This window comes from Tiliqua scincoides, chromosome 5 (genome assembly GCF_035046505.1).
Source record: "Tiliqua scincoides isolate rTilSci1 chromosome 5, rTilSci1.hap2, whole genome shotgun sequence".
Taxonomy (NCBI): Eukaryota; Metazoa; Chordata; class Lepidosauria; order Squamata; family Scincidae; genus Tiliqua; species Tiliqua scincoides.
The window spans coordinates 125,703,347-125,716,892 of NC_089825.1; the positions used below are offsets into that span (position 1 = coordinate 125,703,347).

A 13,546-nucleotide genomic window follows, 5' to 3' on the forward strand; every position below is an offset into this window, starting at 1 on the left:
TCTGCTGTTACAGTGGCTGCATAGAACTGGGGGACGGCTGTGTTGATTAAGCTATTGTGAAGTTGCATTTTGCAAGTGAATTTGATGGTGCTGAGTGCAGAATTCTGCACCTTTTATAATCCTTTTTAGAATTGTAGAATGTTGGAGTTGGAAGGGATCTTGGCTCAGTGCATGCAAGCAGTACCGCATCCTTAATTGGTGGCGTCGCTGGGGGGGTGCGAGTCACACTGGGTGACGTGCACAGGGGAATGACACCACTACTGGCCAAAATGGTTAAAATCTTGGTATTTTCGAATAATACCATCATGTTGTATATCATTTGATGTGTATTTTCATGCAGAATGCAATGGAACAAACTGCATTGGAATACCTCTATTCTACCAAAAGTTATAGACAAAAGCCCAGCTGGTGATGATGCATCACTACACCCACTGCCCAGGACATTGCCCCATCCACTGGGGTGACATGCTGGCCTCCTTCCCGCACCAGGTGACAAAAAACCCTATTTTTTGAATGAACCACGTATTTTATCACTGAATCAACCACATATTTTATAAGTGCTCACAGATTATTAAATGCCCTTAATCTGTTCCAGGATCTTTCCAGCAATCCAAATTCATGTAGTTTTCTGAACCACCCTCTTTCTCAATTTAAAAGATGACACTGGCTCATCTTCACAGCAGTTCTCATTGATTACAAGGCAGTGACTCTAAGATAACATGTAAGATAACAAAGGCAATGCCTGGCCAAATTTTGATAGTAGGGGAAGAGTGAGTGAGTAGGGCTGGCTGCACTACTGAGTTAGGATTTCCAGTGATGGAGTGGACGGGGGAGAGGTGTTTTTATTCAGATGATTAGGAGCAGCATAATATACTTTTGCAAAGCTCTGTCAAATGAGAGCTTATGTCAGATGCACACCCACTGTGGAAAGTGACTTTCTTTTACAGTCTTATACCTTCAGGCTGGTTTTCCTGCTGTTGTCTCAGTGGGAGTTGCTAAGCGTCTTTTTGACTCATTCAGTGCCTGCTCACCTCTTCATCGAGAGTCTTTTTGTCTCCTCCTACGCAGACCCCAGAATATTTGAACCAAAATGTTCTTTTGCCAGAGCCAAAGAAACCCTCTTCCCAGCCCCTTGTTGCATGGGCTCAACTTGCACACGTTATTTAAAATATTTACTACTCCACCCTTGAGTTCTGAAGAGCACCCTGGAAGCCAAAGCTCAATCATATATTTGTAATTAAAGCAAATATTACAAAGCCACTGTTGGTCTCAAGCAATGTCTCCAGCAAATGTGGGTTGAATTGCAGCTGCTGCGCCTTCTAGATGCTCAGAGAAGTGGGGCACAAGCAGGTAACCTGATTTAAGCAGGATTTAATTGGTTTAAGATGTCTTTAATTTGGAAAAACAGCAAAAGGGGCCGTTACAGACTGACAAACCTCTTTCGGCAGAGTTTTTGTGGAATAAGCCCACTTCATCAGATCCGTTCAGGTGGGTACACTCCGTTGATGGGTACATGACGGTAAAGAGAAGGGGGAGAGGCAAGAGATTCCTTACCCATTAATCCTGACTGGGATCGTCTTGCTGGCTGAACATGCACAGAATTACATGGTAAATTGATACTATTAAATGTGATAGCAGGTTTTCTTTAATCATTATTCAAGTGATAGTATTTATCAAGGAGAATCAAATGCATTCTGTTTGATTCTAACATGGCAGTTGCACATGGGTGTCTACATCTGAAGTTCCTTTCATTGTCTAATTGAGACTTTCAGGGCAGTAGCAGGGAAATGTTGGGAAATGCTGCCTTGTTGGATTCTGAAAGTTAACCAGTGTCTAATGTTAGATTTGTGTTCAGTGAATGGAGCTGTAGCCTTTTAAAGGATTCTAGGTCGAGGTGAGAAATTTTGAAAATTTTACAGGGATGAGATAGATTTCAGTAAAAGGAGCAAAGTACATGGGGGGAGGGGCTTGAGAGAACATGAAAAGTTTAATTTCTCTTGACAAAAGTCTGGCTAGAGCTTGCAATTCCCTTGGCACTTTGCAGCCATAATAAATTAGACACTTTGTATTTAATTGCAATAATATTTTATTTTAAGTTGAAGCTAGTCTTGTGAATTTCGATCTAAACCTTTCTGTGTGATGCTGGCCAGTTTGACACAGAGGCAAAGAGCTGAAGGAACAGCCTGAATAAGAACTTAACCACCTCACTGCTCAACCCTGTCTCCAGATAATTTATGAAGGGGTTGAAGAGCACCGGTCCCAGGACAGATCCTTGGGGCACACTGCTTTTCACCTCTCTCCATTGTGAAAATTGTCCATTGACACCCACTTTCTGTTTCCTGGTCTTCAACCAGTTCCCAATCCATGAGAGGACCTGCCCTCTAATTTCCTGACTATGAAGTTTTCTCAGTAGCCTTTGGTGAGGGACCGTGTCGAACGCCTTCTGAAAGTCCAGATATATAATGTCCACGGGTTCTCCCGCATCCACTTGCCTGTTGACCTTTTCAAAGAATTCTAAAAGGTTTGTGAGGCAAGACTTACCCTTACAGAAGCCATGCTGATTCTCCCTCAGCAAGGCCTGCTCGTCTATGTTTTTTGAGATTCTATCTTTGATGAAGCATTCCACCATCTTACCCGGTATAGATGTTAGGCTGACTGGCCTATAGTTTCCCAGGTCCCCCTTCTTTCCCTTTTTAAAGATCAGCGTGACATTTGCTATCCTCCAATCCTCTGGCACCATGGCCGTTTTGAGGGACAAGTTGCATATTTTAGTCAAGAGATCAGCAACTTCATTCTTCAGTTCTTTAATAAATCTTGGGTGGCCGCCATCTGGGTCTGGTGACTTATTGATCTTTAAATTGTCAATTAGATCTGAAACATCTTCTCTTTTAACCTCTATCCAACTTAATTCCTTGTTTGGGGGGGCCGTTTGGGCAGCGGTATCTGCCCGAGGTCTTCTGCGGTGAAGACAGATGCAAAGAACTCATTTAATTTCTCTATCATCTCTAAGTCTCCTTTTATCTCCTCTTTCCCTCCCTCTCGTTCGAGAGGGCCAACCACTTCTCTGGCGGGTTTCTTGCTTCTAACATATTTGAAGAAGCTTTTATTATTCCCCTTAATGTTGCTGGCCATGCGTTCCTCATAGTCTTGCTTGGCCTCCCGTATCACCTTCTTACATCTCTTTTGCCACTGTTTATGTTCCTTTTTATTCTCCTCATTAGGGCAAGACTTCCATTTACAGAAGGAAGCTTCCTTTCCCTTTACAGCCTCTCTAACTTGGCTCGTTAGCCAGGCGGGCACCCTCCTGGATGTAGTCGAGCCCTTCTTCCTTTGCGGTATACACATTTGCTGGGCCTCTATTTCTGTTGTTTTAAGCAGTCTCCATGAACTCTGGTGAGATTGGACTCTTTTTACCTTCCCTTTCAACCTCCTTCTAACCAGCCTCCTCATTTGAGGGAAGTCCGCTTGTCGGAAGTCAAGGGTTTTTGTGACAGATTTGCCTGGTACTCTTCCCCCAACTTACATGTCAAAATGGATCACAGCATGATCACTGTTCCCCAATGGCTCAGTAACATTTACATCTCTAGCCAAGTCCTGAGTACTGCACAATATTAAATCCAAAGTCACCTGTCCTCTGGTGGGCTCCATGACTAGCTGCTCTAAGGCACAGTCATTTAGCATGTCAAGAAATCCAGTCTCTCTTTCATGACCAGAACACAAATTGACCCAGTCAATGTGAGGATAATTGAAGTCCCCCATGATTACAACCCTGTCCCTCCTTGTCACCTCCCTGATCTGTTTCCTCATTTCAAGGTCCCCTTCCAGTTTCTGGTCTGGAGGACGATAGCATGCCCCCAGTATTACATCGCTCCTCAGGCCTGGTAATTTAACCCACAGAGATTCTATGGTGGAGTCGGACCCGCCTTCAATCTCTACTTGTTGGATTCTACCCTTTCTTTAACATAAATGGCCACCCCACCTCCAACACGCCCTTCCCTGTCCGTCCTGTAGAGTTTATAGCCTGGGATTGCGATATCCCACTGATTCTCCACATTCCACCAGGTTTCCATTATGCCCAGTATATCAAAGTTTTCTCTAGTCACCAGACATTCCAGTTCTCCCATCTTAGCTTGGAGACTTCGGGCATTTGCATAAAAACATTTGAACATGGAATGCCCCAGGATGGGCTGCTTATTAGCTCCTTTATCCCTGCAATCTCTCATTGTGCCAAACAGTATCGATCCCATCATGCTTCCATTCCCAATTTCTTCTCCTACGCTGTCTTTACCTTGTTGTTCTCTGACCTCCCCATCCTTGTCCCATAGGGATGAGGAATCCCGAACCAGATGCCCCTCGGCTCCTGTCGGCTTTCCCCTAGGGATCAGTTTCAAAACTGCTCTGCCACCTTTTTAATGTTATGTGCCAACAGTCTGGTTCCATTCTGGTTCAAGTGAAGCCCGTCCCTCTTGTACAGGCCCCGCTTGTCCCAAAACGTTCCCCAGTGCTAACAAATCTAAACCCTTCCTCCCTACACCACTGTCTCATCCATGCATTGAGACCCCTGATCTCCGCCTGCCTTGTAGCACTTCTGAGAACGCTACCTTTGAGGTCCTGGCTTTCAGCTTCCTACCCAATAGCCTAAATTTGGCTTCCAGGACCTCCTGGCTATATTTCCAACATGCTGACATGCATCACTTCCGCTGCCTCCTCCCCAGCACTATCTACCAGCCTATCTAGATGAGTGATGTCTGCAACCTTCGCACCAGGCAGGCAAGTCACCATGCAAATTTATATTTTTATTAAAGGGATGTACTGGATGTATTAAACTCGTACCTTTGGGGGGGGCAGAAACAAATCCATGTTTTAATAGGAGTGAATAGAATTGTAATTAGTACTTAAGTAATTTTACTTATTAGTAAGAAGCTCCAACAGAAGCTTAAAGCATGTTTTCAACAATAATGATTAAGACCTTTATGAGGAGGAACATTTTAAAGTTGCCAGGTCAGCGCTGGGGATGGATGCAACTTTAAGGTAGGTTTGAATCTCTCCATCTGAGAGTGCCAGCTCTTCCCTGATGGGCTTCAGATCTAGCAAAGGAATTCTAAAGATAACAGAAGTTGGGGGGTGGTGATAGAGGCAAGGGTTAACTGCAAGGGTAAACTAAATATACAATCATTCCAGTATTGTCTGTTTCTCATCAAATGTACAGTTGAAATAACACTAAGGCTGCAATGCTTGTGTATGCTTGCTTATGAATAAGGCCCTTCGAACTGTTGGTTTTCTCCTTATTAAACATGCTGTAAATGGGCTGCAAATGTCTTGTATTTCTGTGACTTTGATTCAGGTCAGTTATACTGCAGGGTGCAGTTTAAAGAGGGTGATTGTGTGTGTTGATTACCCTCCCTATTCTTGTGTTTCAAGCTGTGTGAATATCTATCCCACCCCTATCAGCTGCCAGCTTGTTAGGTATCATTCTTCAGTGTGCAGTAGACCTATTTAAATTAATTAAAGGGGACTTATGTACTAGGGGCATATGTTGAGAGACCCGATGACATAAAAAGGGAGGCTGGCTCTTCTTGTATAACAATATTGCTATATAGCAGTTTTGAACATTAATAAACCCTAATAAAAGAAATATTCTTAATATAAATGCCTTTTTTTTTTTTTTTAAAGCAACCTACTTTTAAAGGTAGCCAGAAGCAGGTCTTTAAAACTTGGTGCAGTAGTCCTTGGAGCCACACTCCTGCAAGCCACATGGACCCTAATAAGGTCATTTAAGATTGATCCTAAATGAGCTTCTTTGTTCTCAAGTGAAAAAAGTGCTATAATGGCATTGTTACAACCATGTTGGGCAAGATTCTGTGACACAGCTATTTTCCCTCACCACCTTCTTGGAACTGTTTTCTCTTTACAAATTAAATTGCAAAGAAAAGTGATAATCATGCCTCTTTGTTTAATATGTATCCACTGGAAGAAGACCAAGGAAGACTTCAAAGGCATGTCGGTGTTGCAACAGACAGTGCCTGCACCAAGTGGCTGGAGCAGAGTCTTGTACTGCCCTCCCATCTGCCCAGAGATCAGGCACTGGCTGCTGAGAGCCCACCTGGCTAGATTGGTCCCTCAACCCCTAGTACCACTGGTAGTGACCATTGTAGCATCAGGGGGCCGCACAGGATTCCAACAAACTGGCACTAGCAAGTTCTCCACTACTTAATATATGCTTGACCCCTTCTTGCTGCCCTTTCACTGGAGACTAAAGACCTGGATTTTTGTGCAGGCAATTTCTGCATGTTCTGAATTATTGTTACTTTCTGTTCCTTCTGAGTATTATGTTGATTTTGGAGTTCTTGTTTTTACTGCTGGGTTAGTGTTTAGGATTGTGTCTAGGCTTGCCAGTCCTGCAGGATTGGCTGAAGACTTCAGGACTTGACAGGTGATAACTGAAAGCAATCCTGGATATCTTTACTGAGCCTCTTTTACTTAGTGATATGATAAGCACCCTTTTACTTAGGGTGCTTCTGGGGGTGGAAAGGGGGGCAATCTCCAGGAATAGTTGTCGAAGTTGGCAGCCCTGATTGTATAGATTGTTTTAAGAATGCTCAGATTTCCCTTAATGGGAGAAAAGCAGAGTATGAATATACACTGTATATACTATATTTATATTTATGGATCTCAATTTATCTTCCTGTCAGATTGGGGAGAAGTTTAATGTGACTTCCTGGTAAGGCTTTTGGCGGAGCTGAGACAGCTACATCTCCTACCATGCTGAAAGTGAACCCTCTTGCCACTATGATGTCTGCATCCAGTCTTGCCCTTTCCTCCATTCTGGCCCTGGATGGAATTTGGGAATCCTGGGTGTCAGCCAGGTTCTCCCTCACCCTGTTTAGGATTATCATTGCCCAACTTCTTCCTGGCAGGGCTCCTGGGCACCTGTTGGGCCTTCACCTATTATGCAGCTGTTAAAGGCAGAGGAGACCTGTCAGTAATAGAAAGTGAGATTGCTGCTTGACACTGACGGATGAAATTTCTCCTGTTAGTCTTTTTAGTGTTTTTCTTGCTTCCATGTGTTCCCCTCAAAACGGTGATAGGTTGAGTTTTGGAGACACTCCCATGCCTTCTTGCCCACATCATAGGAATGCTATAGTGGAGAAAAAACTGTAAGCTTCCCTATTTTTTTAAGTGTGTTTGTGTATCATCCTCTAAATTTTGTGCAGCTAATTGGGAAAAGTAATACTGGCCAACTGTACAAGGTTGTTGTAAGTGCTATTGAGAAACTGTGTGCAGTGAGTATGAAGCTGAAGACCCTGTGTGTTTGTGTGTGACTCTGAAGGATCCATGTAGGCCAGGGGTGCTCAATAGGTGGATTGCGATCTACCGGTAGATCGCGAGGCAAAATGAGTAGATCGCGGAGCCCGGTCTCTCCAAACTGTTAATATGTCAGTTTTGTCTAGTGACTAGACGAAACTGACATATTTAGCTAAACTGACACTGAAACTGACACTTTAGCTGCTCTTCAGGCATGCAGCAACAAAACTGATGAAACTGACTAGACTCCAGCAGGGGCTCCATACATTAAAGGGGGTGTCTGTCAGACGCTTCCTTCCCCCCTGTTAGATCTCCGGGCCTTGCTGGGTTTCAAAGTAGCTCTCGAGCCAAAAAAGTGTGAGCACCCCTGATGTAGGCCATCCCTTGACCATCTCAGTGTATCTCATTGGCCACCCTGAAGGGCAGTGCCTCTTGTATAAATTCAGTGCCTATCTGGGGGTGGAACCTTCTGCATTCCAGGACCTGTCATTCCTCCAATACTCCCCCCCCCATTCCTACTTATAATCTTTGGCCTGTCTAATCTTTGTGCACTTGCCCGTCTGCAGTTGGTGTACCTCTTAAATTTTCCCTTCTGACTCTAATCACATACTCTTCTTTTATCCTCTTGTACCCAGGGCAAATGGAGTCAACCAGCAGAAAGCAGATCTACTTAGTGACCGGTGGCTGTGGTTTTCTGGGGAAGCATCTAGTTCAGCTGCTTCTGGAGCAAGAGCCTGACCTCATGGAAGTGCGTGTCTTTGACATGCATCTGGATGAAAGACTGAATGCCCTGGACAGAGGTGAGGAGTGAATGATGGTCAGTGTCAAGACTGCACCTTTTATGCATGCAGGGGTTAACTGGTGACATCCTTGAAACCATTGTGAATCCACTGAAGACCCATCCTTGTGAGTCTTCAGGGAGTGGAATGAGCAGAGGCATTTGAGATCTGCCAATATCCCCCTGCAGAAATACCCATCTGAATAGGACCCAACAGGACCTCTTGTGGTTATGACCAGGTACTCCACTCTATCTAGCAACCTGATTCTGAACATAAGAACAGCCCCACTGGATCAGGCCATAGGCCCATCTAGTCCAGCTTCCTGTATCTCGCAGCGGCCCACCAAATGCCCCAGGGAGCACACCAGATAACAAGAGACCTCATCCTGGTGCCCTCCCTTGCATCTGGCATTCTGACATAACCCATTTCTAAAATCAGGAGGCTGCGCAATACGCATCATGGCTTGTACCCCATAATGGATTTTTCCTGCCCCTTTGCCTTTACCACTCTCAGCTGCCAAAGGTCCTCCAGATTCCATTGCTCCTGCAGTGGGGTGTGAGTACCTTGTGGCACGCCATGGTGTCAGGAAGTGGCTCTCCAGGTCTTTCCCAGAGGTTCCTGGGATTGCTGCCTGAGAGTTTCTGCATGCAAAGCAGCTGCTCTGACCACTAGAAAATGGTCTCCTTCAGTTTGCAGCTATTTAGGTGCTGGCTGAGGCTCTTCTCTAGTGAGGAAAGGGTGCTTCTGGGAATGGAGAGAGTGCTAGGGCTGATCCCTGGCTTCCAGGGCAGGCTCTTGAGCCAAGCCCTTGTTAACGTAGGCACTTCAAGTCTGTAATAAATGTTGTGTGTTATTGATGGTTTTCCTGCTGGAAAATCAAGGAATGCACACTGGCAGCCAAGGATAAAAGCATTAATATTTTTGTTTTTAAAAAGGCTTGACATTTGATTCACCCCTAAATTCTACTTTTGCTTTTGTATCTGTGAATGAAACCAGGACTTGGACATCTGTATGGTACTGTACAATTGAGAATGAATTTAGGATGGAGGGAGGGTTGTGATCCTTTTTGTCACAGGAGAAACCTTTCCCTGATATCGCAAGTATATATATCCCACTCTTCAAAATGTTAAAAAAATTTCAAAGACGCTAACAGTATCTGTATACTTGGGTAGGCATATTTTAGTGGCTGTAGGATTATTTGCTTTCTGCTTAATTTGGGGGATAAACTGGTATTGTGCTGTTGTACAGCTGCTTGTTTTTCTTCAATTGGATGTATTTATATCAATTCTGTTTCATGATTAAAAACTTTCCCGAGCCTTCAGATATAAGGCAGGCTATAGAATCACAAAGTAAATAAGATAAACGAATTTTTAAGGCTATCTCAGAATAACCAACTCAGAACCAAATTGGGGCTGGAAGCCATATCGGGTGGAGGGGGAGGGCTGGACTGGGCTCTGTCATTAAGCAGTGGGGAACTCTGGAGAGCAGAATGTGGCCATAGATTTTGTTGCCGGTTTCCAAGTTAGCTGCATGGACCTGCATCAAATGTTCTCGCTATCAGAGCAGTTGGACGGTTCACTGGGATACAGGCTGTGTGAGCAGGCTGGCTGTGAGGATTCTCCTTCGCTCTGGCAAAGCCTCCCCAAACTGAGGGAGTTTGTTGGGGGTGGACGCAGAAAGGTCATGGCCGCACGTGGAGCTGCTTTCTCCAGACACGGTTCTCCGTGGATGAGAGCGTGGATGAGAGCGTGCCTTTCTAGGCTCGCTGCAAAGGGAATGTGTGAAGCCTGCCAGGGAGGAGTCAAGGGAGGGTCAGAGCCAAGAATCTTCCCCACTGCAGCTCACTCCTGGCCACACGCCTGGCCGTATCTTCCAACCATTGCTGTCTCTGCCAAAATATCTTGGCTTGACTGTCACTAGTGCACGGTAGCACACAGCCCTTCTAGTTGAAATGCAATAGCGATTGAGTCAGTGGGGAAAAGGCAAGATCTGCCCAGAACTGCAGGGAAAGCAGCCTGTGAACAGAGCATGGATTGTTCTAGCTGAGATGCCTCCTGCTTTTGGTTTCGGTCCCAGTTAAACAATGGCTGACCTTGAAAATGAACCAAACTGGATTCTAGGAAGCCATCGGTTTGCAATAGCAAATGTTGCTATAAATTTTGAACAGGAAGGTGACGACTTGACAGCTGCAAAGTCAAATGACCGCTTACATGCTGTCAAACGCTTGCAAAATGCCTGTTGTAGTGCCAGGTGTGGAGCGCATGGGCAGAGTAGCAGTCCAGTGAGCTGCTGTGCATTGCAAAGACCTCCCTACTAAGCACCAGCTGCTCTCTCTCCAACCATATTACTTTTGTACCTGTAAAAATGGGTTTATTCATGTTAGATGAAGTATTGGGGGGGATAAGCCAAAGCCTTTGGAGGAAAACTGTGGTCTGTCTTGGTTTTAAGTGAAGATTACAGAGAGTATCCTGAACAGGTGTAGAGGGCTTTTCCTTTTGTTTCAGAGGGACTTTGTATATAACTTATTCAGCAGCCAGAGACCCTTGGGGCAAGTCAGCACTTTTGGGAGAGGCTGCCTTGGGGCTATCCCTTCTCCTTCTCCAGTTGCCAGTTTGGAGACAAATGGGCACTGGAGAAAGTGGCATCTTGTAGTCATAGAACTCACAAATAGCTTGGGCTGAGCAGGGATGCATGAGAGTTGGCTTTGCTGCATGCTGACTCTGCTTAGACAGCTGTTACGGGCCTTGGAGACCCCATCTTGTTTGCTGGTACTGAAATAAGCTCTCTTCCCATGTGGCTGTGATCTTGGTGCAAGACAACTATTCTGTACAAAGCAGCCTAATGCCTGGCAACCTGGGCCCAGAGAACGGTCAGAGGTGTTGTGATGTTCCTGTGCAGTTGTAAAATCGGCCTCACCCTGATCACAAGGATGGGAGGCAACCCAGGGGCCATTCTGAGCCTTCCCACAAAATCCTCCTCTTTCAAATTACAGAGAATTCTGATTCCACACCAGCTTTATGTTTATTTTTTGGAAATGGCCACTTTGTTCTTAATAGTGGGTTAGTGACAGATGGGCCTGAAAACATCTGGGCAGGAAGACCTTGGGATGAGGGGAAAAACTGCTTGACAAGGTCATGCTTGACGTGAGGGGAGGCTGTTAGGAGTGGACCACATGTCCCGAATTCCGGACCAACAGTGGAAGTCATGGAAGGGCTGCAGGAAGGGTGATTGGAACATGGCAGTTTAATTCCTTTGGTTTGACAAATTGGTTTGTCACACCAAATGTGCTCACTACAGGATTTCCTGAAAGAGTGACAAGGGTTTCTGAGAAAGAAAGAAAGAGAAACAAGAGGGTGCGTCCCTGTGTTTTAATGCGTTTGCATGACAGCTGTACGTGGGGGGGGGGTCAGGAATCAATTGACCAACAACTTGGAGGGGGAATTGCCTTTCTCATATCCTGTGACTTAGAGCAGTTGTTGGAATTACCTAATATTGCCTTCTCTGCAACCACCCTGATGAAATGTGTGTACATGTACACAGTCTTGGTCTCTGCAGGTGTGAAAAATTGTGCATCTCTATTGAGTGTGCCTGTTTTTTGGGCCCAAGTCAGTCTTGGTGACCATAGCAGCCCTCTCCTTCTAGACTAGAGCTTCTTTGGAGATGTTTTTCATTAGAACAAAGATCTGCCTGAATTTCAGACTTTGGGCCACAGGGTTCTGTTTTGTTCTGCAGTTAATTCTACGTCTCTTGAACCTAATAGATTCTTCTTGTTGTTTTTATCCAGTGGCTGTCTGATTCTCAAAGAAGGACCCAACAAATGCCATTTTAATGGTGGTGTTATTAGAAACATAGAACAGGAAGTAGGACACCATATCCTCCGAAAACAGAGCACCAAAATTGCCTAAATAGCATCAACTGCACTGTTTTCTAGATATACAATGGCAAGGATTGAGCTTCTTTTAGTATTTATGACCCACTTTTCTGTTTGCATATAGAGCTTCCAAGGCAGCGTATGAGCCACATAATTAAACTCTTTGTACAATACAAAATTGCAGTGTAGAACAAAGCAAGAGCTAGGAGGGAAACCAGAGTTCAGAGATCAAATGAATACCTAGGTTACCTTGAAATTAAATACCGTATTTTTCGCTCCATAAGACGCACCTGACCATAAGACGCACCTAGTTTTTAGAGGAGGAAAACAAGGAAAAAATATTCTGAATCAAATAGTGTAATAAAATATTTAATAAACTATAATAGAATAACATTTGAACCATGTAAAGTGAACAGCAGTCAACAGTGGCATTAAGAACCATTATCACTGTCATTAACAAATGGAGAGACTTAAAGGCTTGAGTACTCTAGTTTTCTGGAAACCCCAAGAACTCATCATCGCTAGAGTCAGAATTTATGAAGCTCACAAAAGCAGGTGCACACAAATAGGGGATCACATTATCTTTCTGCTACAATGATGTTCTGCCAAATTCCAAACCACTGGGCCTCGTGCCCGCTTAAGGCTGATCAGTCCCCCTTGTGCAACTCACCAGTGCAGCAAGCAAAAGTGAGTCCAGTTCCAGTCCACAGATGCCAAGTAAATCAGTCCCGTCAATCAGAGTTACCAAATCAGAGTTGAGAGCCAATAAGCCAAATTACAGTCCAAGGTCAGGTTCCAGGTAGGTCAGTCAAATCCATCAGGGTATCCAAGTCCAGTCACAATCCACAGTCAGATTCCAAATTCAATAAACCCAGTCAGTCTCCTCTCCTACCTCCAACCTGCACTCCTTCAAAACCCACAGACCCTTCCTGCCTCAGGTGCTCCTTATATCCCTGAGGGCCCTATTGCCTTCCAGTGGCTGCAGCTGTGCAGCACACTCTGCTGGATGCCCAGGCCTTACCCTTAAAGGGGCCACTGCTGACACCACATCTACCTCCTCACCAGATCTTCCTGGATTCCAATACAAGGGGGGGGGGGGAAGCAGATCTCTATACAGACCAGTGCAAAAACAGGGGAAAGGTGTGGGGAAGGGAAGATCTCTGTATAGACATCACAGCAAGACCAGTGCAAAACCCCTTGCACACAGAACCATAAGGTGCTCACTCCCTGGGCTCCCTGGGCTCACTCCCTAGGCTCCCTCCCTGGGCTCACAAGCCTGCCAGGGGCTCACTCCTAGGGATGCTTGGACAGGAGAGAAGCCTGCGATTGACTCATTTCGCCTGGAGATCGACTGGTAGCTCTCAATCGACATAATGAGCACCCCTGCTCTAGGGGCTTGCTCAGCAAGACTGCCACCCCACCCACGCTTTCCTGGGAGTGAGCCCCAGTGACTCTGAGACTTACTTCTGAGTAGACAGGAGGGCTTGCTCAGCAAGACTGCCATCCCACCCACACTTTCCTGGGAAGGCGAGCAGAGCGGGCAGGGGGCGGGGCCAGGGGCGGAGTTTTTTTTTGTTTTTTTTTGCAGTAT

The 13,546-nt window shown here is 45.3% G+C and overlaps 1 protein-coding gene across 1 annotated transcript in view; it reads left to right on the forward strand.

Moving 5' to 3' along the window:
* HSD3B7 (hydroxy-delta-5-steroid dehydrogenase, 3 beta- and steroid delta-isomerase 7) overlaps positions 1 to 13,546 on the forward strand; it is a 39,531-nt gene that overhangs the window by 11,909 nt on the left and 14,076 nt on the right. Inside the window, exon 2 of the mRNA XM_066631101.1 lies at positions 7,941 to 8,105. Coding sequence (XP_066487198.1) covers positions 7,946 to 8,105 — 160 coding nt within the window. The 5' untranslated portion in view covers positions 7,941 to 7,945. The remainder of the gene's footprint in view (positions 1 to 7,940; positions 8,106 to 13,546) is intronic.